At 42.8% G+C, this 25,912-nt stretch overlaps 1 protein-coding gene across 1 annotated transcript in view; it reads left to right on the plus strand.

Moving 5' to 3' along the window:
* The window catches only part of Mta3 (metastasis associated 1 family member 3), a 158,792-nt gene that overhangs the window by 25,482 nt on the left and 107,398 nt on the right, over nucleotides 1–25,912 (plus strand). Inside the window, 1 exon segment of the mRNA XM_023711233.1 lies at nucleotides 19,243–19,369. Within this exon segment, the coding sequence (XP_023567001.1) occupies nucleotides 19,243–19,369 (127 nt within the window).

The following is a 25,912-nucleotide window of genomic DNA, read 5'->3' on the forward strand; positions in this document are numbered from 1 at the left end:
TGGGCTGAGCTGGGCACACACACGCACACACACACACACACACACACACATAAAATTAAAAAAAAAATCAAGTGAGTGAATAATGAAGTGAATGAATGAGCCCTTGGGATTTAAAATTCAAGGAAAGAAAAATTTTCTAGTATTATCTTTAGCATATATTCTTTTATTAAAATATGTGACTCATCTTAAAAAAAATATGCAGGGTTTGTAGCCTCTTCCAGTCTAAAAAAAGCTGTAGAAGAGACCCCACCTCCTTCAGCACCCTATGAAGAATTGTTTGGATTTGTGTCTCAAGGGAATATGAGACAGATGTGGGTGTGGCACAGCGGCTGGGGTGGCATATGTGCTGTGCGAAGCCCAAGCCATCAGAACATGCTGCAGAACAGGTCCCGCAGCCTGCACTTGTATTTTTCGCACACCGTTAGCAGGTTTTCAGGTGCATGGCCTAGACCCGAGGTCGGCCTGATGTCAGCACTTTCTTGTTAGTAACAGGTTAATTTCCACAAACCTCAAAGGAGAGAGGTGATACCAAAAAGGACAGATCACACTGAGTTTTTACCACAGTGTTCTTCCTTGCAAGTGTGGCCTGTTCTCATGCTATAAGTTAAGCTTGCCTGATGTCAGCACTTTCTTGTTAGTAACAGGTTAATTTCCACAAACCTCAAAGGAGAGAGGTGATACCAAAAAGGACAGATCACACTGAGTTTTTACCACAGTGTTCTTCCTTGCAAGTGTGGCCTGTTCTCATGCTATAAGTTAAGCTTGTTATCCTACTTTTACTTGACTGAAAGTCTCTGCAGAGCCTGTTCTATTTTTCTTACCTTTAACAGGACATAACAATTTTATCATAAAGGTACATTATTGTGAGTGTATAATACACAGTTGTTATTCACAGTATTTCTATAGATGAGTTGTTAATTTTGAATTTTAAACAATGAGTACTTAGAAACAATGTCAAAAAATTTTTTGAAATTTTAGTATTCATTGTTTATAAAAATAATCAAAATTTTCAAGGGCTGACCAGATAGTTCAGTGGATTAAAGTACCTGCCTTAAGGGGCTGGAGAGATGGCTCAGTGGTCTAAAGCACCAACTTGGAACAAGCTTGGCAAAGCAGAGGGACTGTGGTTCGATTCCCTGGCACCACATGCCAGCCAGCCCCGCCCCGTGGTGGGCTGAGCTGCCGCTCCCCACTAAATAAATGTTTAGAAATTTATTTAAACATTTATTTAGTGGGGTGGCAACTGGGTTTAATCCCTGGTGTGCTGGGCTGTGAGATGGTGATTGAGAATAGGCATGGTGTTGGGCACCTGTAATCCCAGGGCTTGGGAGGTTCAAAACAGTAGGATCACTACAAGTCCTGTCTGTGTAGTGAGACCTTGTAGAACCTGAACTAAATTAAAATTTTTTTTTTCGGTGACTTTGATTTATAAAATCTAAAAAGTAATTTCTATATGAGCTACAGTTAAAATACCAATAGAACACTACACCAAAAATAATGTTTAGGGGCTGGGGAGATAGTGCAGTAGAACAAGTGCTTGCCTAGCAAGCACAGGGTCCTGAATTCAATTCCCAGTACCTAAAAAAAATAAATAAATAAATAAAGTTCGGCTGTCACACCTAAGGCAGTCTTCACACATGACAACAGAATGTGCCAAACACACACATGACTTACATTGACAGTGCATGTGCTTTGCTTTCCTGGTCTTTCTGTAAGGCATACTAGACATCTTGTGGGTCTTGTTTTGTCACAAGTTTTTTTTTTTTTTTTGCGTTACCCGGCATTGAACCCAGGCCCTTGTGCTTGCCAGGGAAGCGCTTATTCTACTGAGCTATCTCTCCGGTCCCTGTCACGAGGTTCTTTGTAACATAAAATATTGGGGGCCGGGGAGATAGCTCAGTAGAATAAATACTTGCCTGGCAAGCGCAAGGGCCTGAGTTCAATCTCCGGTTCTGCAAAAGAAAGAAAGAAAAAAAAAAGATTATACTATAGCATTCTGTGTTTTGAAATTGCAAGATTTCATTTGGAGTTTCTGCTTTGTTACTGTGTACCATTCCTGCCATGGTCAGCTTGTACTGTTAGCAGCTTTAACATCAGTTGGAAGCTGGTAGAGCAATTGTTGAGTGTTACATTCTGAGTAGCTTGGGAGATGAAAGCAACAAGTCTGTTCACAGCATCATTTGGTTTATTACCATAGGAATGAGGACCTGATGGCAGAGTTTCAGGATAAATTCTAAATTGAAAACGTAGTAAGTCTTTGCAGCTATAAGGGCAATAAAGTTTTGGGAATATACTATGTGAAGCTGCAGTGACTGTGAGATGCTTTAAAATGTTCTCAGTAGTCATGTATTCAGATGGTATGTCATTCAGATGGTATATAAATGACAGTTACACACAAATCTCTCAAACTCTAGTGGATAGTAGCCAGAATATGTTTCTTTTGTTTGTTTTTGTTTTGCAGAACCAGGGATTGAACTCAGGCCCTTGCGCTTGCCAGTCTTTTATTTCTTTTATTTATTTATTTATTTTGTGTGTGTGTGTGTGTGTGTGTGTGGCCAGCTCAGCCCACCAGGGGGCGGGGCTGGCTGGCATGTGGTGCTGGGGGATCGAACCATGGTCCCTGTGCCAAGCTTGTTCCAAGTAGGTGCTTTAGACCACTGAGCCATCTTGCCAGCCCCCTCACTGCTTTCTTAAGTAGCACTTAAACAACTGAGCTAATGGGCGGGCCCCCTCCTTTTATTTATTTTTTGAGACAGTCTCCCTCTCACTATGTAGTTCAGGTTGGCCTTAAGCTTGCTTTGTAACCCATGCTGGCCTCGAATTTACAAGGATCCTCCTGCCTCAGCCTCTTGTGTGCGGGGATTACAGGTGTGCATCACCATGCCAAAGCTCAGCCAATTTTTTTTTTTTTTTTAATGTGTTTGGTTGTCATAGGGTCTCGCTGCAAAGCTCCAACTTGTGATCCTTCTTTCAGCCTCCCCAGCACTGGGATTACAGGCGTGCACCACCATGCCCGGACTCAGTGGCCAGCTCAGCCCACCAGGACAGGACTGGCATGGCATGTGGTGCCCAGGATTGAGCCTCAGTCCCTGTACTTGGCTAACTTTGCCTAAGGAGGAGGTTTAGTCTGCTGAGCTATCTTGCCGGCCCTGCTCAGCCAATTTTGAAAGAAAGCAAATCTCCTTAGTGTCATTCTGTAGACCTCAAGCTCCCACACATCACTTTTCCCTAAGTGTTTTCCATTCCTGTGATTACCAGTGGAAAACCTTGCTAAGAACAACATACCTATGAATGCTTTTAGTTCTGCTAATGAAGTGTCATAGTACGTTTTGAGTATCACTATTGTATGTGGGACATTTTACTGGTATTTCAAGTAGTTGTGTATTTAATAACATTTTGTAGCATTTTGTCTGTTAAAACAATTTCCAGCATTTGAACAGTGCTGGCATTCCATCCAGTAGGTTTTACCCCTGCCAAGATCCTCACTATATTTTCAGACCTGGTTCTAACATGTGTAACCATTTTGTACCATTTTTAGTAGTCACATATGTACTCATGTCTCTGTGTTCTTTGTGTTTGCATTCCCTGTGTCTGTATTGGTTGACTCTTGCTCCACTGTCATGGGAACTTCGGCTCTCAGGATCAGTCAGAGGGGCCAGAGGGATATCTCAGAGACGTAAGCATCTACTGGGCCAGCACAAGGACCCGCGTTTGATCCCTGGTCCCACATGCAGTGTGCTGTCTCGGCCCAGAATCCTTGGGCACACCATCTTGGCCCTGGGAGTGGGCACTGACCGTGCAGCCTGGGAACAAGGCATGGTGGGTCATACCTGTAACCCCAGCACTTGGGAGCTTGAGCCAGGATGATCTCTGAGTTTGAGAACAGTTGGGGGCTATAAAAGTGAGCACAAGGCCAGTCTGAACTGCATAGTGCGATCTTGTCTAAAAAAATTGGGACCGCTCAGCGTCATTGTCATCTCCATTATCTGTGCATGATCTGATGATTCACTTTGGCCTCCAAAACTTGCAAATTTGGATTTTCATGTGCTGTTGTACTGAATTAGGCTACTTTTGTCACAATAATCAAACCTTTTTATTTTGGTACCAGGGATCGAACTCAGGAATTTTATGCTTGACAGGCAGGAGGTTAAGCCACTGAGCTAGCTCCCCAGCAAAAGAAACCTTTTTTAAAATCCTAAATGCGCAGAAATTTAGCCATGAACGTCTCATGGGTGAAACTCACCTGTTGCTCCTTTGGAGCTCATGTACACTTGCCTTGCCGTTGATCTGCCAAGTGAGTGGGTGCATACAGGGGTTTTTGCTTTCACCAGGTGTAGCTATCCATATAGCTGTATAGTAAAATACAAGTTTACAAAACAAGAGGAGTGGGGGTATATTTTACCTCCTGTGATGCCCAGGTAAACATATACAAAGCCTGCAAGATAGAGCCTTACATGGCTCAAAATCCTGCTTTTTTTTTTTTTTTTTTTCTTGGCGGAACTGGGGATTGAACTCAGGCCCTTGTGCTTTCCAGGCAGGTGATCAAGCCACTGAGCTATATCCCTGGCCCTCAAAATCCTGGTTTGACACTTGCACACATGCATACATCATGACATTCAACATACCATTCAACATATTTTACCACACAGCTATATGGATAGCTACACCTGGGTAAACACACTGGGTAAACAGGAAGATTGCTTCCTGTATCCCCTGGGTGCAGCTACTGAAACACACAGCCACCTACTATTATCCTGAAGTACAAATTTACAGTAGAAAGGTATGGTATGGGGCCAGCGAGATAGCTCAGCAGACTAAGTGCCTGCTTAGGCAAACACAAGGACCGGGGTTCAATACCCAGCACACTGCTGCACTGGCTCTGCCCTCAGTCTTGCTGAACCGGCCACTGAGACTGGACATGGTGGTGCATGCTTATAATCCCAGCGCTGGGGAGGCTGAAAACAGGAGGATCACTATAAGTGACATTAGTGAGACCCTGTACCCAATACATAAAAAATAAAAGCTGGTTATTCAATCTTGGTTATATTCTGCCCCTACTCCCACAGTAATTCTAGGGGATTAATTGCTTCCCTGGTCCTTTTTATTTTCTACTTTGAAAAAGGATCTTGTCTATGCCCAAACCACCCTAAACACACCTGATCTCGTCCGAGAAAGGGTCTTGCTGAGTCTCTTAAATTGCCCAGACTGTGCTTGAATTTTTGAATCGCCTGCTTCAGCCTCTTAGAGGCCTTGAATTACAGGCATGTGCCACTGTGCCTGGCTTACATTGAAGAATAATTCATATAGGTGAAGCTCTATTCTTTTCTTTTTTTGGAAACGGATTGAACTCAGGCCCTTGTGCTTGCCAGGGCGCTTATTCTACTGAGCCATCTCCTTGGCCCCTGAAGCTCTATTTCTTGATAGTCGTTAATTTCAACCTGGTTGAAGGTGTTCAGAAGATATCTGAGAAATAACAAAATACTATATTTCTTGTTTTTATATAATATTTTTGTCATTGAGGTATAATATGGTTGGTTCCTTTGTTGGGTCTTTATACACAGCAATTTCTTACAGTACCAGGAATTGAACTCAGGATCCTGCATTTGCCAGGCAAACGCTTATTCTACTGAGCTATCTGCCCGGGCCCTACCTGGCAAATTTTTTGATGCATATTCCCAAAGAGCTCTCCAGAAATCCTTAGTTTTGCTTTCTTTCTTTATTTTTCTTTTTGTGGAACCAGAGATTGAACTCAGGCCCTTGCGCTTACCAGGGAAGCACTTACTCCACTGAGCCATCTCCCTGGCCCCTAGTTTTGCTTTTTTTCTTTCTGTTTTGAGTGTCTCACTATGCAGTTCAGGCTGGCTTTGTGCTCACTTTGGTAGCCCCCAGGCTGGTCTCGAACTCTCAGAGATCCTCCTGGCTCAACCTCTTCAGTGCTGGGATTATAGACTTATGCATCCTGCCTCATGTCATAGTATGTATGTATTCCATAGAATCCAGGGTGAACTGCTGTGATCTTAATTGGGCAGGACTTCTTTGGTTCCTTAAAATCTCTTCAGAAAGCAATGGTAGGCACATCAGTAGGTGGTTTTTGTTTCTTATTGAGGATCAGATAGAGGGTAGGCCAAGGCTCTATATATGTATTGTGACAGGACAGATCCCTGAGGCGTTCATAACCATTAAAGTTTAGTTTTTATCTGAATAGTGTTTGGAACCTATTGAGATTTTTAATTAAAAGTATTTTTTTGTGTGTGTTTGGATACCTGCTCTGTAGTGTAAGGTGACCATGAACTTACTATATAGCCCAGTTTTCCTGCCTCAGCGCCACCCCCCACATGCAGTACCACACCTGTAGGTTTAAGGCTTTGTAGCGAAATGCAGAAGAAATTTTGTTGTACTGTAGGAGGTCTGGCTGCTCTATTGGCAATAAGTTAAAGAGGATGGTGCTCTGGTGGTGCTGGGTAATTTATTTGCTACTTTTTTTTTTTTTTTTTTTGCGGTACCGGGGATTGAACTCGACCTTGTGCTTGCCAGGCAGGTGCTTAGCCCGCTAAGCTATCTATCTCCTTGGCTCTCCAATTTAATTACTTCTAATTATTTTGTTTCTTAGGTTTTATAGGTTTTTTTTTTTTTTAGGTTTTATAGTTGATAACAAATGGAAAGTTGCATGGTGACATGTTAAGACTACACAATTCCAGATGGACTCTGAATTTATCATAAAATTGGGCAGCCTTGCCAGATGCAGTGTTCTTTGAATAAACAGAAAGCAGAAATAGCTAAAATTCTGATGGAATCTTTACTTGCTATAGAACTGATGAGTCATTGTATCTCATGGGAGGATAAAATCCCTAAGATTTCTTAAAGTTAGGAGAAAAAAAAACCCTCTAGCTCTAGCTAGTTTTTTTTTTTTTTTTTTTTTTTTTTCCTTTCATGTTAACCTTTCAGGAAAGTTTTCTTTTGCATAGATGGGTTCCTCCTAAATTCCCTCTTCGGGGCCCTATGAAATCAAAATGATTTTGATCATGCTTTGCCAAGCTGGCAGTGAATTATTTTGCCAGTTCTCTTGCCCAGTTTTCCAGAGATCCCATGCGTATGATGACATTGTCACTTTTCTAGTTAATGGAATGTGTGCTGTGATTTCTTGTGTTTTAATTTTTTTCCCTGGGTGTGGTGGCACATGCCTATAACCCCAGCATTTGGGTACCTGAGGCAGGAAGATTACCGTAAGTTTGAGGTCAGCCTGAACTACATAGAGAGATCTTGTTTCAAAAAAAAAGTGGGGGGCCAGGGAGATAGCTAAGTGGAGTAAGTGCTTCCCTGGCAAGTGTAAGGGCCTGATTCAAGCCCTGGCTCCACCAAAAAAAAAAAAAAAAAAAAAAAAATTGTTCTTTTTGACAAGCTATGGTGGCACATAGTGAGTTCAAGGCTAGCCTGAACTACATAATGAGACCCTGTCTTTTTAAATTTTTTTTATTTGTGTGTGTGTGTGTGTGTGTGTGTGTGTGTGGCTAGCTCAGCTCACCAGGGGGCGGGGCTGGCTGGCATGTGGTGCTGGGGGATTGAACTGTGCTCCCTGTGCTTTAGCTAAGCTTGTTCTAAGTAGGTGCTTTAGATCACTGAGCCATCTCACCAGCCCCAGTGAGACCCTGTCTTAAATAAACCCTGAAAACAAAAGCTCTTTGAGGTTCTCTGTATGACTTAAGTAAATGTGGATCCTTGAATTAAAAAAAATTGAGAACAGGGCTGGGGATATAGCCCAGCAGTACAGCCCCTGGCTAGCAAGCACAAGGTCCTGAGTTTGATTCCTGGTATCTCCCCCCCCCCCAAAAAAAAAAAAATGAAAACTGCTTGAAAGCTCTTATAAGTGTGTTAAAATTAGTGTTACACAAAAATTAGTGTTAGGAATTCTTAATTTGGGATGAACTTGCATGACTGCCTAAGTTTTTATTTGTTTATCTATTTTTTTTGGCGGAACTGGGGATTGAACTCAGGCCCTTGCGCTTGCCAGGGAAGCACTTATGCCACTGAGCCATCTCCCCGGCCCCTGCCGAAGCTTTTAAACCTGAGTATCCTTGGTTGGAATAGAGGAGACTGGATGTGTGTTTTTGTTTACAAAAAGTGACGAATTTTTTTTGGAGACAGGATCTCCCTACGTTATCTTGGCTGTCCTTGAATTTTGCAGTATTTTTTCCTCAGCCTCCCAAGTAGCTGTAATCTCACAACTACACAGCAGAACTGTGAGTTTGAAGCCAGTGTGAACAAGCTAGCAAGATGTTCATCCCTCCAAACTGAAATTTAAATTACAAAGGACACTTAACAGAGAAAAATGCTCAGTAGCTAAAAATGAATGAGTGGGCTGGAGGTGTAGTTCAGTGGTAGAGCACGTAACTGTTGTTTGCCTTTTTGGGGTGCATTTAACTTTTTTAAAAAAACTGACATAATTCATACATAGTTTACCCGTATAAAAACATGTATACTTCAGTGGTTTTTAGTATATTCATAAATTTATATAACTTCTAATTCTAGGGCATTTTTTCTTGCCTATGAAAGGAGCTGTTGGGGGCTGGGGAGATGGCTCAGTAGAATAAGTGCTTCCCTGGTAAGCGCAAGGGTCTGAGTTCAATCCCTGGTTCTGCAAAAAAAAAAAAAAAAAGAAAGAGCTGTGTCCACTAGCATTTCCCATTTCCCCTTCCGGTGGCTATCACTGATCTGCTTTCTGTCTTTGCATTTGGTTAGTTGGGATGTTTTATATAAAAAGGATCATTCTTGTTGCATTGATTGATTGATTGATTGTATTTTAGGGAAGGGTCTACAGGGTGTTCAGGATCTCACTGCTAGTGGACTAGTAGTAATCCATCCGTTTACAGCCTCCCAAGAGCTGGGATTACAGGCGCGTATCACCATGCCCAGTTCAGTTGCCATCTCAGTGAGCCCTGGGGGCGGGGCCAGCAAGGCAGGTTTGGGGATCAAACCCCGGTCCCTGCGAACCTCCAGTCCCTATGCCTACTTGCAGGCACTTTTAATCTGCTGAGCTATTTGGCCGGCCCCTTTGTTGTATTTTGATATTAGGAAACTGTCCTGGGCTGGTGAGATGGCTCAGTGGTCTAAAGCACCTACTTAGAACAACCTTAACAAAGCACAGAGACCATGGTTCAATCCCCCAGCACCACATGTCAGCCCCGCCCCCTGGTGGTCTGAGCTGGCCTCTCTCTCTCTCTCTCTCTCTCTCTCTCTCTCTCTCTCTCTCTCTCGCTCTCTCTCTCTCTCTCTCTGTGTGTGTGTGTGTGTGTGTGTGTGTGTGTGTGTCCTGACTGTGGCCACTGTAGTTGGTGTGAAGTAGAGTCACAAACAACTTACGGACATTTTAGGGAGAGCCAGCTGCATTGGTTCAAGGTGGTGTCCTGTATGATTATAACAGAGCTGAAAAATCCCTCTTCCTAAATATTTAGCTTGTCTGTTTACAGATACTGTGTTAGAATTACTTACAGTATTGAGTGACATGCATGCAGGCCTGTAGCCTGCAAGCCATAGGCTGCTGTGTATAGTCTGGGTATGTAGACTATCTAGGTTTTTGTTTTTTTTTTAAATTTTATTTATTTATGTGTGTGTGTGTGTGTGTGTGTGTGTGTGTGTGTGGCCAGCTCAGCCCACCAGGGGGCAGGGCTGGCTGGCATGTGGTGCTGGGGGATCGAACCGCGGTCCCTTTGCTTTGCCAAGCTTGTTCTAAGTAGGTGCTTTAGACCACTGAGCCATCTCACCAGCCCTATCTAGGTTTTTGACAGTACACTCTATGGTGTTCACACTACAATCAAAGCACATTCTTTTATTTTCTTTTTGGCAGAACCCAGGATTGAACTCAAGCCCTTGTGCTTCCCAGGCAAGCGGTTATTCTACTGAGCCATCTCCTCAGCCCCTTAATTAGATTTTATTGGTAAATTTGAGATACACATAATCAAATTTATCATAGAGCATTTTTTATTTTATTTTATTTTAGGGGTCTGCAGGGTGTTCAGGTTCTCCCTAGATGGAACTAGTAGTGATCCCCTGTTTACAGCCTCCCAAGAGTTGGATTACAGGTGTGTCCCACCCCACCCAGTCTTAAATGCCTTCTCAGTGTGCCCTGGGGGCGGGGCATGGCTGGCCCCTGTACCTGCTTGCCAGTGCTTTAATCTGCTGAGGTTTTTGCCCGGCTCCCATGCTGCTTGGTCTGCCCCCAGAGCCTTTTTCGTTATATTGTAAGCAATTTATGAGTGTAATCTCATTGTGGCTTTGATTTGCATTTTCTGTTTGATCCTGAATATTCTCAATTTATTGGTTATACATATATGTTTTTGAAAATTGTCCCTTCAAATCCTTTAATTGGGTTGTCTTTTATTAATACTAATCACTCAGTTATTATTATTATTTTTTTTTTTGTGGTACTGGGAATCAAACTCTGGATCTTGTGCTTGCCAGGCAGGCGCTTATGCCGCTGTGCTATATCCCCAGCTCTTTCTTTGGTTCTTTTAAGACAGGATCTCACTATGTAGGGCAGGTTTGTCTTGAACTCTTGACGATCCTGCTTCAGCCTTCGTAGTACTGGGACCATAGAAGTGCGTGATCACCCCGCCAATTTGTCGTTTATATTCTGTATCCTAGACCTTTATCCAGTGACACAATTTGCACAAATCTCTCCTATACTGTGGTGCATTCCTTTGCTTTTGTTTTTAAATGAATAAGCCTTTATGGAGGGCTGATGAGTAGATACCAGCAAGGGAGCCTCCTGTACTACATAGAAAACCCTGACCTAGAAGCAGGTTATCAGTGACTTAGGTAGGGCCTCACTTCTCTTGAGTGAGGCTGGTAGAGGTTAGGCCCCTTTCTCTGCAGCCATTTCCCAGGAGGAAGGTCTGCCTGCACTGGACTAGGTCCCAGTGAGCACACATATATGGAGTATGAATGTGATGGTGCAGACCGGCTGTGTGATGCTAACTGAGGTTCCTTGTTGCTGGGTCCTTTTGTTTTCTTTGCTTTCTTGATAGTGGTCGGTCAGTCTGTCTTCCTTTTCTTTTTCTTTTTTTTTAATTTAATTTATTTTATTTTATTATTATTATTATTTTTTTTTATTTAATGTCTTCCTTTTCTTTTACGTTTTTGAGATGGGATTTCACTATGTAGTTCAGGCTGGCCTTGAACTCACTTTGTGTCGCCCGGGCTGGTCTGGAGCTCATCGGGATCCTCCTGCCTTGGCCTCCTCAGTGCTGGGATTACAAGTGTGCTCCACCACACCCAGACTTAATAGTGCCTTTTAAAGCATATACATTTTAATATTAAATTCCATTTATCTGAGTTTTCTTTAGTAGCTTATTATGTTTTGGGGAATTCTAGCTAAGAAGGCATTGCCTAGCTTAGGGTGGTAAAGATAAGATTTTTTACAGATTGATTTATGAAGTGCTAGTGTTGAACTTTGGGCCCTTCATGTGCTGGGAAAGTATTCTACCATTAATCTACATCCACAGCCCTTAGTTTTAGCCATTTTGATGAACTCTTCCAGAGTTTGAACTTGATTATCATAGATCTTTTTTTTTACAAATTTTTTTTTAATTTATTTATTTATTTATTTTTTAATTTTATTTGCATTTATTTTATGCTTAATTTATTCCCGTGCCATAAGTTTTTGTTTCTTCAGTTTCTTCTGGGATATCTTTTTCTTCTGTGCAACTTCCTCTTCTGGTTTGGGAACAATTTGTTCCTTTTCAGTAAGGATCATCTCAATATGGCAGGGGGAGCTCATATATGGATTAATCCGGCCATGAGCTCTATAAGTACGGCGGCGCATCTTGGGTGCTTTGTTCACCTGGATATGTTCAATAACCAGAGAATCTACATCTAAACCCTTAAGTTCAGCATTACTCTCTGCATTTTTAAGCATGTGCAGCAAAAATTCAGCACTCTTTTTGGGCCACCGACCCTGTGTCCAGCCCCACTGTTTGGCCTGGGCACACCTACCAACTCCACCATTGTAACGCCGGAATGGTACACATTGCTTCTTTAATGTGACATCCTTGAGATACTTGGTGGCCTTTCGGATATGCATACCCTTGATGGCCTGGGCAGTTTCACGCGTGTTCTTAAAGTGAACGCGAAGATTTGAGCCTCTTGATTTGCATGATTTTGTGGGGTTTTCTGGGTCAAGAGAGTAGCGAACCATTTTCACAGGTCACCTAAGGCCGCTTACAGGAAGAGGAACTAATTTATTTTTTGTGTGTGTGTGTGTGTGTGTGGCCAGCTCAGCCCACCAGGGGGCGGGGCTGGCTGGCATGTGGTGCTGGGGATTGAACCACGGTCCCTGTGCTTTGCTTAGCTTAGCTTGTTCTAAGTAGGTGCTTTAGACCACTGAGCCATCTCACCAGCCCCTATCATAGATCTTTAATTCCTTTTTTTGAGACAGGAGGGTTTTACTTTGTAGTTCAAGGTGACCTTGAAGTCATTATGTAGCCAAGGGTGGATCTGAATGCATGGGGATCTCCTGCCTCAGCCTCCCAAGTACTGTGATTACAGTTGTGCTCCACCATGCCTGGCTTTCAGTTTCCCTCAGGAGTGGCTTGCTGTTTGTAACAGATAAATTTTAAGTTTTGTCTTTTTTAATATGTATTTCTGTTTTATTCTTTTTGGTGATATAATGAGTGGCATTGTTTCAGGTATTTGCTTGTAAGACAGGATCTTGGTCTGTAATTTAAGTTGGCTTTCAGTTCATCTATGTGGACTGGGCTGGGTTTGAACTCGGCAATTGTTCTGCCTCAGCCTCCCAAATCCTGGGATTACAGGCATGCACCACTATGCCTGGCTTACAATTTCAGTTTTTTATTTTTTGTTAGTAATAGAAATATAATTGACTTTTATATATTGATCTTTTTTTTGTATTGATTGTTTTCTTTTCTCTCTCTCTCTCTCTCTCTTTTTTTTGCGGAACCAGGGATTGAACTCAGGCCCTGTGCTTGCCAGGGAAGCGCTTATTCCACTGAGCCATCTCCCCGGCCCCTCATTTTCTTTTTAGTTGCCAAATTGTTTCTTTTCATTTATATAGTTCTCTGACTTGTCAGAATCCTTTTAGTTATATTCAAATTACTTTTTTGGGGGGTTACTAGGAATCAGATTCGGGATTGTGCAACTTGTTAGGCAGGTACTTGCGCTGCCAAACTGCTTCTCGGCCCTCAGATGACTCCGTTTTTGATGAATGTTTTTCTTACTGGGCAGACACAAAGTTACGTGAATTCTGAGCTGTTTTGCATATGATAATACTTCCAAACATGTAAGTGATTTTTGAGTGCAATATAGGAAAAAAATTTAATCACCTACCTTTCTGCATGACTTATGTCAGCATCTTGAAAGAAATCAGGGTGTTGAGAGTAATCAGTGGAAGGCTGCTCTTGGCTGCTGCTTCCCTGAGTCCTCAGAACTGACATGTAGGAAGTGTGATTCAGACCTGCCTGGAAAAATACGGAGTTTCTGCTTAGGTTCCTAGAATCAGTGCTGCCTCCTTCCGTGCGCTGTCCCCTCTAGCTCAAGTATTTAACAGTTGCCTCTGTGTCACATGCCTGTCTGTAACACTTTGCTTGAGTCCCTGGCTGAAACTCACTGCATAGACTGATCTCAGGTCTCAGAGCTGGGTGAGGAGGCTGTCTAGATGCAGCTGCAGGCCCCTCTCCTCCAGTTCTGCTTCCTGCCTCAGCCTGCCCTCCTCCTCCTCCACGTGTAGCTCCCCTCGCAGAGCCTTGGGGGGCCTTGGCTGCTTGGTCATCCGGAAGCCTAAGACTTCAGAATGTGTGGATGCTTTGCTTGTTAGGTCCCTCATCTCATTATGTGATACATACAGGGAACCGAGGATCAAAGGGTAGCACCCTCCATTGCTCTTGAGAACTTCAAACAGTACTTTTGGGCAGCCTAATAATGTGCTTTCTTTTCTCCCTGCCCCCAGCACCTTATTAGCACTAAACAGTATGGAAACTTTTCCAGCTGAAAAGAAAATACAGTAAATAATTTGGAATTTAATGTCTTCTATTACTGTCTTGACTTTTGCTTTTTAAACTTTAATAAGGCAGCAAATGTAATTACCCAGTGCTGAGGATGGAACCAAAGCCTTGCCCATGCTAGGCAAGCATCACCTACAGAGCCACATCCCCAGCTTAGTGTACATAATTTTTTAGAATTTTCTTTGTCCAGGGGCTGGAGATTTGGCTCAGTGGTAGAATACTTGCTTAGCAAGCTAGAAGCCCTGGGTTTCATGCTCAGCACCAAAAACAACAAATAAACCTCCCCTAAAAAACAATTCAACCAAAAAAATAGAGTAAAATCAGAATTTTCTTTGTCCAGGGCCAGCGGTGGTAGGGGCATAGCTCAGTGGCAGAGGCGCCTGCCTGGCAAGTGCAAGGTCCTGAGTTCTATCCCTGCTATAAAAAAAAAAGAAAAAGAAAAGTGTTTATTGTTTGAGACAAGGTCTGGCTGGGTAGTACAGGCTGGCCTTGAACTCACTAAGTAGCCCAGGCAGGTCTCAAAAACTCATAGTGATCCTCCTGCTTCATCCTCCCAAGGGCTGGGATTACAGGTGTGCTCCACCATGTGTGATTTGCTACTGTCACTGTAGTTTTGTTCCCGTCCTAGCTTTGAAGGGTAGTTGTGTCTTTCAGAAGAGCAATTTGTCAAATTCTAATTAGGCAAATAGTGTAATTTTTATGTGATATTTGCTGGTGCCAGTAGTGCCAAAGCACCCATAATTTGTTTGATCTCCACTGGTGAAATGTTATTAGACCTGGAAGTAAATGGCCCTTTAGTGTTGTGCTTCTCCGAGTAGTTCATTAAAAGAACATGCAAAGATTTTTTGTTGTTTACTTTTTGAGGTGTTGTTTAGTTTGGCCCTGAATTTACAGTGATCCTCCTGGCTCAGCCTCTGATTGGTGTGACTTAGGTACCACCATGCTCAGGTCAAAGCTCTTAAATTGCATTATTCTTTTTTCTTGATCTAGATAATTCTTTAAATCAGTTTTTCAGGTTTCATTAGAGTTTAAAATTAGGAGATTTCTGATGGTGGCCCATGTATTACTTATCCTCATGTAATTAAAAAAGAATACCTACAGCTAGGTGGCTGTATTTGATAAAATTCCTTTTGTGCTCTTGGGTCCTGAAATAAGAATTGTGAGGTAGGGGCCGGCCACATAGCTCAGTGGATTAAAGCGCCTGCAAGCAGGCACAGGGGCCAGGGGTTCAGTCCCCCGGTCTGCTGTGTTGGCCCTGTCCCCAGGGTGCGCAGAGACAGCGATTGAGACTGGGCTGCCATTGAGGCTGGGTGTGGTGGCGCGTGCCTGTAATCCCAGCTCATGGGAGGCTGTAAACAGGCAGATCACTACAAGTCTGATCTGGTAGTGAGACCCTGAACACTCTGTAGACCTTTCCCTAAAATACAAAAAAAAAGGGGCGGTGGGGAAGGCACAGAAATATGTTGTTGTCGGTGTGTGGCAGCCATTGGCATCTGAAAACAAATGCCTCCCAAGCATGTCTGGGTGCTCCAAGCGTCTGCCCTTGGGTTCTGCATGTGCTGCGAAGACCCAGCCAGCCGTATCCCACTTGCAAGCCACTTACCTGGGTCCTCAGCACTCTGGCTATTCTCATTCCATGTAGTTGGCTCTGTGTAGAACTCCAAGGACCTGTGAACTGTGGAGGTGTTCTGTTTTTCCAAATTCTGCAGCTCAAATTAGTTGGTATTATATCTGTAATTGTCATTTGGTCATTTCTTTGTTTAAAGAAATTATTGAATATAATGTTAAAAAAGTAAGATGAAAGGGCTGGGGAGATGGCTCAGTGGAATAAGTGCTTCCCTGGCAAGCGCAAGGGCCTGAGTTCAATCCCCGGTTCCGCAAAAAAAAAAAAAAAAAAAGATTGTAACACTTTGTCTCCTATCTTTATATCCCTTCCTTCCCAGACTTGGTTCCCAAAGGCAGAGAATTTCAGTATTTTTTAGTGAAACTGTTTTGTTTGCTGAGCAGAATCAGTTCGGCACTTCATGAATGAAAGGTTGCTGTTGCTGCATTCTCTCTCAGGGTTGGTAGGTGATGATTCAAGGCTGAGTGTCGGCTCTCTTGCGAGTGTCGAGCTTTGCTTGGTTAGCCTTCAGTGTTGCTGCTCACAGGTGGTTTCATTTTGGCTCCAGCTTGGTTTGTATGTGACCCCATGGTGTTTTTTTTTTTTTGCGGAACCGGGGATTGAACTCAGGCCCCTGCGCTTGCCAGGGAAGCGCTTATTCCACTGAGCCATCTCCCCTGATGGTTTTTAAAAAAATTTTTTAAAAATTTTTATTATTATTATTATTTGTGTGTGTGTGTGTGTGTGTGTGTGTGTGTGTAGCCAGCTCAGCCCACCAGGGGGCGGGCTGGCTGGCATGTGGTGCTGGGGATTGAACCGCGGTCTCTGTGCTTTGTTAAGCTTGTTCTAAGTAGGTGCTTTAGCACTGAGCCATCTCACCAGCCCCCGGGTTTTTTTTTTTTGAGACAGGGTTTTGTAATTTAGTTCAGGATGGCCTTGAATTTGCCTATGAGCCCAGGCTGACCTCAAACTCACAGCAGTCCTGCTTTCAGCCTCCGAGTGTGGGGATTACAGGCACCACCACACCTGGCTGTATGTGACCTTTTTTTCCTTTTATAAACTTTTGTATTTTTTGTGGAACCAGGGATTGAATCAGGCCCTTCCACTTGCCAGACAAGCACTTATTCTACTGAGCTATCTCCCTGGCCCCCTATATAAACTTTTATGATGTTGTTGTATTACCTGTTATTAAAAATTAAGTGTGTGGGGGCTGGGGAGATGGCTCAGTAGAATAAGTGCTTGCCTAGGAAGCTCAAGAGCCTGAGTTCAATCCCTGGTTTTGAAAAAAAAAGAAAAGAAAAAAAATAAGTGTGTGAAGTAAATGCTGGAGACTAATCCCATTTTGAAAGGGGAAATCTTTTTGAATCACTTCTTGTTCAGTTGTCTTCTAGCCCTGTACAGTTCAGGCTGGCCTTTTTTTTTTTTTTTTTTTTTTTTGGTAGAACCGGGGATTGAACTCAGGCCTTAGCACTTGCCAGGGAAGTGCTTATTCCACTGAGCCATCTCCCCGGCCCCTGGTCTTGTGTGTTACCTGTTGATTTTTTTTTTTTTTTTTTTTTTTTTTCCAGTACTGAGGATTGAATTAGTGCTTATTCTACTGAGCTATCTTCCCAGCCTTTTTTTTTTTTTTTTTTTTTTTTTTTTTTTAAATCATTGTTTTCAACCTTTCGTTTTGCTGCATGTCTGTAATCCCAACACTTGGGAGGCTGAGGCAGGAGGATTGTTGCAAGTCAAGACCAGTGTGAAGGGCCGGGGAGATAGCTCAGTAGAATAAGCACTTTCCTGGCAAGCGCAAGTTCCTGAGTTCAATCCCTGGTACTGCAAAAAATAAAAAAGACCAGTGTGAACTACAAAGTGAGCTCAAGGCTAGTCTGGACTGCATAGTGATACCCTGTCTTAAAAAAAGACATTAAGGGACCACGGACATGTAGAATAAGTGTTTGCCTGGCAAGCGCAAGGGCCTGCCTTCAGTTTTGGCAAAAAGAAAAAAGAAAAAATAACCCTTCATGTCCTTGTGTTCTAGTTTCTGGGAGATTTCTTTAGCATTACCTTTCATCCCTTCTATTAGTTTGTTATTTGTGCTAAAAAGTTTGAAACTTTTATGTTGTTTCTTGTTTTCTGGTTCGTGTGTGTGTGTGTGTGTGTGTGTGTGTGTGTGTGTGTGTATGTGTGTGTGTGGCTTAGCCTACTCTGGGGATGGGACTGGTGTGGCATGTAGTGCTGGGGATCAAACCACTGTCCCTGTGCACTTGCCTAAGCTTACTTAGCAGGCACTTTAGACTGCTGAGCTGTCTCACCGTCCCTGGTTCTTTCCTTTCTAAAGATAGCATTCTAGGGTTCAGTCTTTGTGTACTGCATAGGCTCTTGACCCTTTCCAAGTATCTCAGCTCATTTGTCATTTTCCTAGTATGTGTGTTCCAGGGCTAAATCCAGGTTTTTGCCTTCCCTCTCAGTGGCATCTCCCTATCTGCCAAGATTTTAAATATTTGCTCATCTGCTTACTTTTTGTTTCTGTACTGAGCGTTGAACTCAGGACCTTTTTTGCATTGAGCTACATTTCTGGTTGTTTTTATTTGGAGCTAGTGTCTCACCAAGAGCCCAGACTGGTTTAGAACCCAGACTCCTGATGCTCTTTCCAGAGCCTTCTGGACTGCTGGGATTATAGGTGTGTATCTCCACCGTGGCCTGCTTTTCATTTTCCAAATTATTGCATTGAAATTTTTTCTGCTGTATTTTTTACTGTCACTGAAATATTAACTCACTTTCACTGCCACTTTGGTGTGGTTTTATTGGAAGAAGAGATTATGAATGTACTGTATGTGTTCCTTTAATTCAATAATTCTGCGTGTGTGGTGCTGGAGATCAAACCCTAGGGTCTTACATGTGTCAGTAACACATTCCACCACTGACAACATATGCCCCAGCCCGCTTGCCAGTTTTTATTTTAAAAATTTTTTTGGCATGGGCTGGGGAGATAGCTCAGTAGAATAAGTGCTTGCTTGGCAAGTGCAAGGGTCTGAGTTCAATCCCAGAAAAAAAAAAAAAAAAAAAAATTCTGCGAAGTTTTATTCCAGAGGGGCTCCGTCCTTCTTGGCAGCTGCCTTCCTCGTGGCGGCCAGCACGTTGCTCGGCTCCTCATGCTTCCTCTTGGTGGGGATGTGCGTCCCCACCCTTTTCTTGATGAGCTTGAGGGCATGCTTGTCCTTGGAGACCTTGAGCAGCTCCATGGTGCACCCACCGCTCATAGGTAAAGCCATTCACCTCCCAGATCACTGTCCTGCATGAGTTTGGTGTGTTTGGTGAGGCTTCCGCGAGAGCGGCTGTGCCTCGGTTTGCTCACATCCTTAGTCACCTTGTGGCCCGTGGTGAGGCCCACAGCCATGGGATTGCGGAGGGCCATGGCTACTGTTCTTCAGTGGTTGCTGTGGCAGAAGGACCAGCTCCTGCTTGCCAGTTTTAAATTGGAGGTTTTTTTTTAAGCCCAAAGAATTTAATTCTATGCTTGTAATTGAAGTGACAGTGTATAAATTTAAAATTGCTTAGTTTGAAGAAAATGAAATGTTGGTTTAGTATTCAGAGAAATAGTGTGCTTTGTAATAATGGATTATTTGGATTTTATTTATATAGAGGAAATTGAGGAAGAATCTGAAACAACAGTTGAGATCGACTTGACTGATAAACAGAAACATCAGTTGAAACATCGGGAGCTGTTTTTGTCACGGCAGTATGAATCTCTACCTGCAACACATATCAGGTAAATAGTTTTTAGGTATTACTCTGATTTACCTAATATCATTGTGATCAAAGACAAAGATATTTGTGAAAGTATTCCTAACTCTCCTCAGGATCTTGTTCAATTTACTTTACTAAAGGGTTTTTTTTTTTTTTTTTTTTTGGTGTTTTGAGACAGGGCCTATCTGCTATCATCTAGGATGGCCTGGGGCTCTTGGGTCTTGAACTCCTGATTCTGCTGCCTCAGCCCTGAGCTGGTATTACATTCACTGGCCACCAGACATGCCCTAACTAAAAGTTTCATAATTGAAATTTACATTGTGTGTTAGCCTATTAAAGCCCTTCAGAAGTTCTACTGTGCTATGGTCCCTTTAGACTTTGTTTTTTAAAATGAATTTAGAACCAGTCTACAGGGTGTGCAGGGTCTCACTACGTAGGTCAGACTTGTGGTGATCCTCCTAGACCTTTGCTTTGTATTGCAGTGTATTGGAGTATCTTGTTAGCATCTTGCAGGACAAGTTGGGAAGTATGGTCACTTCCAGATTCCTAGCCAATTATATTGTCATTAGAATCCAAAGGCTAGAACCCAGGGTCTGGCCTTGTAGGATATGTGCCTTTCTGTTTTCTGTGGAGGCTGTCTGGAATGAAAACTTTGTATTTATTGCTTATGTGTATAGTTAATGCCCTCTTGCGTTGGTAGGATGCGAAAGTGATGGAAACCAAGTCCTTCATGTGTAGTTTTGAGGATTGTGCTGGAATGGTGATTGTCTTTTACAGTCTGCTGGGGGTGATAGAATTTAATCTCAGATGGAGCTGAACTGTTTCAGTGCAGCTTGTAATAGGTACCCTTCAGAGGTGTAACTACGTTGAAACTCATAGTTCTGACTGTTCCGTCAGGAGAGCTTTAGAGAGGCTGGCATTTGTCTCTTTATCTTTCAGGAGAATGTGGGACACATGTCAGGGGGAGCAGGTGAGCCTGGGGCTGGGGTGACCTGCGTGAGTCCAGGGTGGTGGTAGTGGGATAGGGTGCAATGTATCAGTCCAATTAAGGAAATTCTGTCTATATTATATTTCATGATCTATTTCCTCTAGTTCCTTACTGGTCATGATGGTGATAAAATCTGTTATACACCAGGCGTGTTGGTACATATACCTGTATAATTGCAGCTCTCAGGGGGCTCAGGCAGGACAGCCAGGAGTTTGAGCTAGCCTGGGCTACGTAGTGAGTTTGGGGTCATCCTGGAATACATAGTGAGGTCCTGTCTCAAAAACAAAAAAATTACAAAAACAAACTATTTATAAACAGAAATATAATGAATCAGCCACTTCAATAACTGCCCAACCTCTTAGTTCCCAGCGCTAGGATTGGATCTCAATCTTCTCGCCCCCCCCACCCCCTCTTCTCGTTCTCCTCTTCCTCCCTCCTCTTCCCTCCTCCTCCACTTTCTCGTTCTCTTCTCTTCCTCCATCTCAATCTCCTTTTTCTCTTCCTCCTCCTCTTCCCTCCCTCTCTCCCTCCCTCCCTCCCTCAGGTGTATTTCTTCAAATCTTTTCAGAAATAAATTGATCTTTGATAGTGAACAGTAGAATAAACTGGAATATAGAGATTCATTATAGGGGCTGGGGAGATGGCTCAGTAGAATAAGCACTTTCCTGGCAAGCACAAGGTCTGAGTTCAATTCTCAGTTCTGCAAAAAAAAAAAAAAAAAAAGATTCATTATAAGCTTGAATTTATGTGGTCATTTTTAAGAATCTTGCCAACACATGAATCTGACAAATGGTTTAAAGAATGGATCCAAAAAACACAAGTATTATTTTTAATTTAACCTCTGATAGCTTGGAATCTGTTTATAAGTCATGTTGGTTTCCTTTAACAGATTGTTTGGAATAGAAAAACTAGTGTTATTTTATCTTCCATGAGGACTGAGAATGTATTGAAATGCAGTTATCAGGGTACTTCGTTGTGGTACTTAGAACTTACCTATGACGCATGATCCCTTAGCCACGCTGAACAGCCACTGTATATTCTGGTGGGAGCTCACTGAATGGGTAATGGATACCCAAGAGAAGGACCTCAGCTTGTCAGCTCAAGTGTAGCAAGTGTTTCACTTGTAATTCATTTGAATTATGATGAAGGGACAGACATTTGGGGCTTTTTTCCTTTTGTCTTTTTTCCCAGTTGAGAAGGGAGTGGAGCAGAGCCACGCGTTCTTGTCTGTGCCTCATTGCCAGATAGCTCAGTGGGGTTAGCGCAGCCTCTGGCCTTGGCATAGATCGCCGCCAACCAGCCCTTGTGCTGACGGGAACAAGTGCACATGGCAGTGACTGTGACATTTTGCTAATGTGGAAGTTGTGCCCTGTTTCTGCTTTAAGAGGAGAAAATTGCTGAAGCCCCATTGTTCTTTGGCAGCCAAGAAGGGTGATTTCTTTCTTGAGGACTCAGAATTTGTTGAGTGCTCAGAATTCCCTTGGTCCTATGTGGAACTTTGCAAACCTGACTGAGGTGTTCTGGAGTGCCTTTGTAGTCTGAATTACAGTGCTTCCTGAGTGCCCAGGCTTCCCTGTAGGCAAGAAGCGGCCTGTTCTTCTCATCCCACTGTGACAGAGGATGAACATGGCTGGCCTGGTGACCTGGTGAGCGACCTCTTGTTTGTGCGACGGAGTTTTAGCAGTGAGAGTCTCTTTAGTGTGCTTTTGGTGGACAGAGGAAGCATGTTTTATGCCCATAGAGTGCCCTAGGTCATCTAACAGGTTATGTGCTGCATACATTATAAGGCACTGTAAGGCTTTTTGTTACCAGTATGTTCCTGTGTGTAGTCTTTGTGTGTATGGCTAATACTTTTTAAATACATTCCTTTACTTTCTTTTCCTCCCACTCCCCTTTCCCCCTCTCCTCCCCCTCCCCTCCCCTCTCTCCTCATGATGCAGCTTGACTTACAGCGATCTTCCTGTTTTAGCCTCCCAAGTGCTGGGATTACAAATGCGCGCCAGCACACCTGGTCTTAGTGGCCGGCTCATCGCACCTGAGGGATCAGGATCTCTTTTCCATATCTGAGTATTAATTGTGGCTAGAGAAAAATTCTTTCTGTGGCATTGGATAAATAATAAAAGTGATAATCACTTTTATTGGCCAATGAAAGATATTAGACAAGGCTTTGAAATTGTCACTGTACCTTGTAGCTGTTGTATAAAATTGTAAAGCTTGGGGCCGGGGAGATGGCTCAGTAGAATGAGCGCTTCCCTGGCAAGTGCAAGGGTCTTAGTTCAATCCCTGGTTCCTAAAAAAAAAAAAAAAAAAAATTGTAAAGCTTCATTTAATCATCTTCCTGCAGAGGAGATGCCCACCATGCTGGCTTACTTGCACTAGAGTGGATAATTTGCCACAGCAACATGCATCTTTGTTTTTGACTTATTTCTGGGACTAGTTAACAAAAACATTTTGTTTCTCCATTGGAGAATGATAAAAGTATTAAAAACGTTGACTGATTTTGGCAGATGTCTCTGTGAAAGAATATATTTAAGCAGGACAAAACTTACCTAACTTATCTTGGAAAAAATGAGAACTAAACTTCATTTAATCATTAGGAAGTTTTCAGTTAGCAGTAATTGTGCCACAGGTAAACCTTATTGGCTCCGATACTGTCACTGCACAAGCTAACTTTCTTAGAGTGAAAACTGAAGATTGACTATGTGGAAGTTAGGCTGCTCTGGACTCTGAAGAGAATGACATCAGTTGAGGATTAAACTTTTACCTGGAACACTAGGCAGAGGATTGGAAAATCTCCTTTGTATGCTTCTTGTCATCACACTAGGTCAGTTTATGCACACTTTGCAGCAAACATAAGAAAGGGGGGTGTGGAATTGTTGTCCCGCCAAGAGCAATAGAGGAGGGAATGCCATTGTTCCTGTGTTCACACATGATTGCTGGTGGTAGAGACATAGATGATCTTGATGCTCTTTTGTATTTTTTTTTTTTTAGTTTATGTGTGTGTGTGTGTGTGTGGCCAGCTCAGCCCACCAGGGGGCGGGGCTGGCTGGCATGTGGTGCTGGGGATTGAACCGCGGTCCCTGTACTTTGCTAGGCTTGTTCTAAGTAGGTGCTTTAGACCACTGAGCCATCTCGCCAGCCCCAAAAGGAACTTGCTTTTCTTTGAAAATTTTTTAAAAATGAAATGGATTGTGATTTTTTTTTTTTTTTTTTTAGCAGAACCAGGGATTGAACTCAGGCCCTGTGCTTGCCAGGGAAGTGCTTATTCTACTGAGCCATCTCCCTGGCCCTCTTTTGTATTTTTTAGAGCATTTATATAATCAGAAAAATCAAATTGGCACAGGGACTGGGGTTTGATTCCTGGCGACATATGGCCTCATCCCCAGGGTGCACTGAGCTACAACTGAGACTGGGCGTGGTGGTGCGCGCCTGTAATTCCCAGGGGTTGGGAGGCTGAAAACAGGAGGATCACTACGAGTCCAATCTGTGTAGTGAGACCCGGCACTAAATACATTAAAAAAGAAAAATCAAATTGTAATGTGTATGTATTTTTGACTCTGTAATTCTGCTTTTAGAACTTTATTGTATAGAAGTTCTCATGTAAGTTTGTAAAAATCATGTAATCAATCAATCAGTTTATCTACTTATCAGGTTTCCACCATCTCCCAGTAATGTCACACTGGCACATTCTGTGGCCCTAAAATAGTCATGTTCATTTCAAAGAGCAGAATGCATTAATTCCATTCCAGGAGCCCCAGAGTCTTCTCAGAGACAAAAGGCGTACTAGTTGTGAGCCCCTGTAAATGAAAGTTGTTTTGGAATTTTTTTATTTTATGTATTTTTTGAGATCATCTCCATATGTATCCCAGGTTGGCCTTGAAATTGTAACCATCCTCCATCCTCAGACTCCTAAGTGTTAGCTTTATAGGCTTGTCCTACCACACCTGGCTGCCTGCATAAGGTTAGTAAGTTGCATACTTCCAATATAAAATAGCCTAGCACAACTATTCTTATTTCTAATTGGAGGGAAGAAAGAATCAGATGAAAAAGCAAGACTTAAGTTCAGTAGAGCAAGCGTCCAGTTTGGATGCTCCTCTGTCTGGTATTCACTGTGGTTGCAGAGACCTCACATGATGTTGCTTTGTGGGGTCCAAGTGGCTTGGGCAGCCCTACTCCAGCGGCTTGCTGGTTGCAATCCCATGGCCACATTTTTGTCTTGGGCTTGCACACTGCCTTGCAGTGTGCCCTGGCTGGTGTTCTGTGTTCCTGATGTTCTGTGGTCTTCTCTTTCTTCTTGATGTTTTCATTGCAACCTAGGATTCATTCTCACGGTTTAGCACATTGCTTCATTGGGCTGTTGCTTGTAGGGAGTTTCACCATGCCACTGCTTTCAGCTTGGTCTCAAAGGCTTTCCTTTGCAATCTCAGTTGAATCCTCCATGTGCCATTTCTTTTTATATTATCCATGCCTGCAAAATCAACATGATGTGGATGATCCCAGGTGTGCCATTAATTAGAACAGTGACCTGAGTGCCTTTCTAGCCTTCAAGATCCTGTGCAGGCAAGGTGCCAGGTGGTTTTCATCACACAAGATTCTGCCCTGGTTGTTTTTGTCTTTGTTTTTTTATTTATTTATTTATTTATTTGTGTGTGTGTGTGTGTGTGTGTTTATTTGTGTGTGTGTGTGTGTGTGTGTGTGTGGCCAGCTCAGCCCACCAGGGGGCGGGCTGGCTGGCATGTGGTGCTGGGGGATTGAACCGAGGTCCCTGTGCTTTGCTAAGCTTGTTGTAAGTAGGTGCTTTAGACCACTGAGCCATCTCACCAGCCCTGCCCTGGTTGTTTTTGAATCCAATTTGTAGTTCTACTATGTGAACCTTAGGTGGATAGTGTATTGCTGATTCCTGAGATAACCTTAAAGCATATGTACCAGTGAGTGTTCACTAAAGAAACATATTACACAAGATATGCAAATATATAAGATTTTGTAAGATTGGTTTACAGTGGCCACCCAGAGTCACATGAAGAAGAATGCCGAGGGTCTCCCTGTACACTGGAGACTACAGGATTCAGTACAAGGTCTGGAGCTCACTGCAGTGACTTGTGCAAGTCCATTACAGGAAGCCAATATGTCTGCTCTGTGAGTCAGGAGATGACATCCAAGGTGAAGGTGAAGACTGAGCCACCTCCTCTGGAGAAACACAAGGAGATTTGTCCTTTTTCATTTCCCCTTTATATCATCCAGGATACTAGCCTCCCTAGGGTTAGTGATTTTTTTTCCCTTCCCTCTGCAGAAGCTCTACAATAAGATGAGATCCCAGTTGTTGATTCTTTGTGATAGTTTCTGTGTGATTTATTTGTTCATAAAGTCTTTGTTTGCCTACACCTATGTCTTTAGAGGTCTACCCATGCTGTCTTTTAGTAGATTTAGTGTTTCTGTTTTAATATTTAGATTTTTGATCCATTTTAGTTTAATGTGTGGTGAAGGATACGGGTCTAGTTTTAACCTTCAATATGTGGAAAGCCAGTTTTCTTTTTTCTTTTTCTTCTTCTTCTTTTTTTTTTTTTTTTTTTTTTTTGG

The sequence above is a fragment of the Octodon degus genome, unplaced genomic scaffold, assembly GCF_000260255.1.
Source record: "Octodon degus isolate 3935 unplaced genomic scaffold, OctDeg1.0 scaffold00020, whole genome shotgun sequence".
In the NCBI taxonomy this organism is placed as follows: domain Eukaryota; kingdom Metazoa; phylum Chordata; class Mammalia; order Rodentia; family Octodontidae; genus Octodon; species Octodon degus.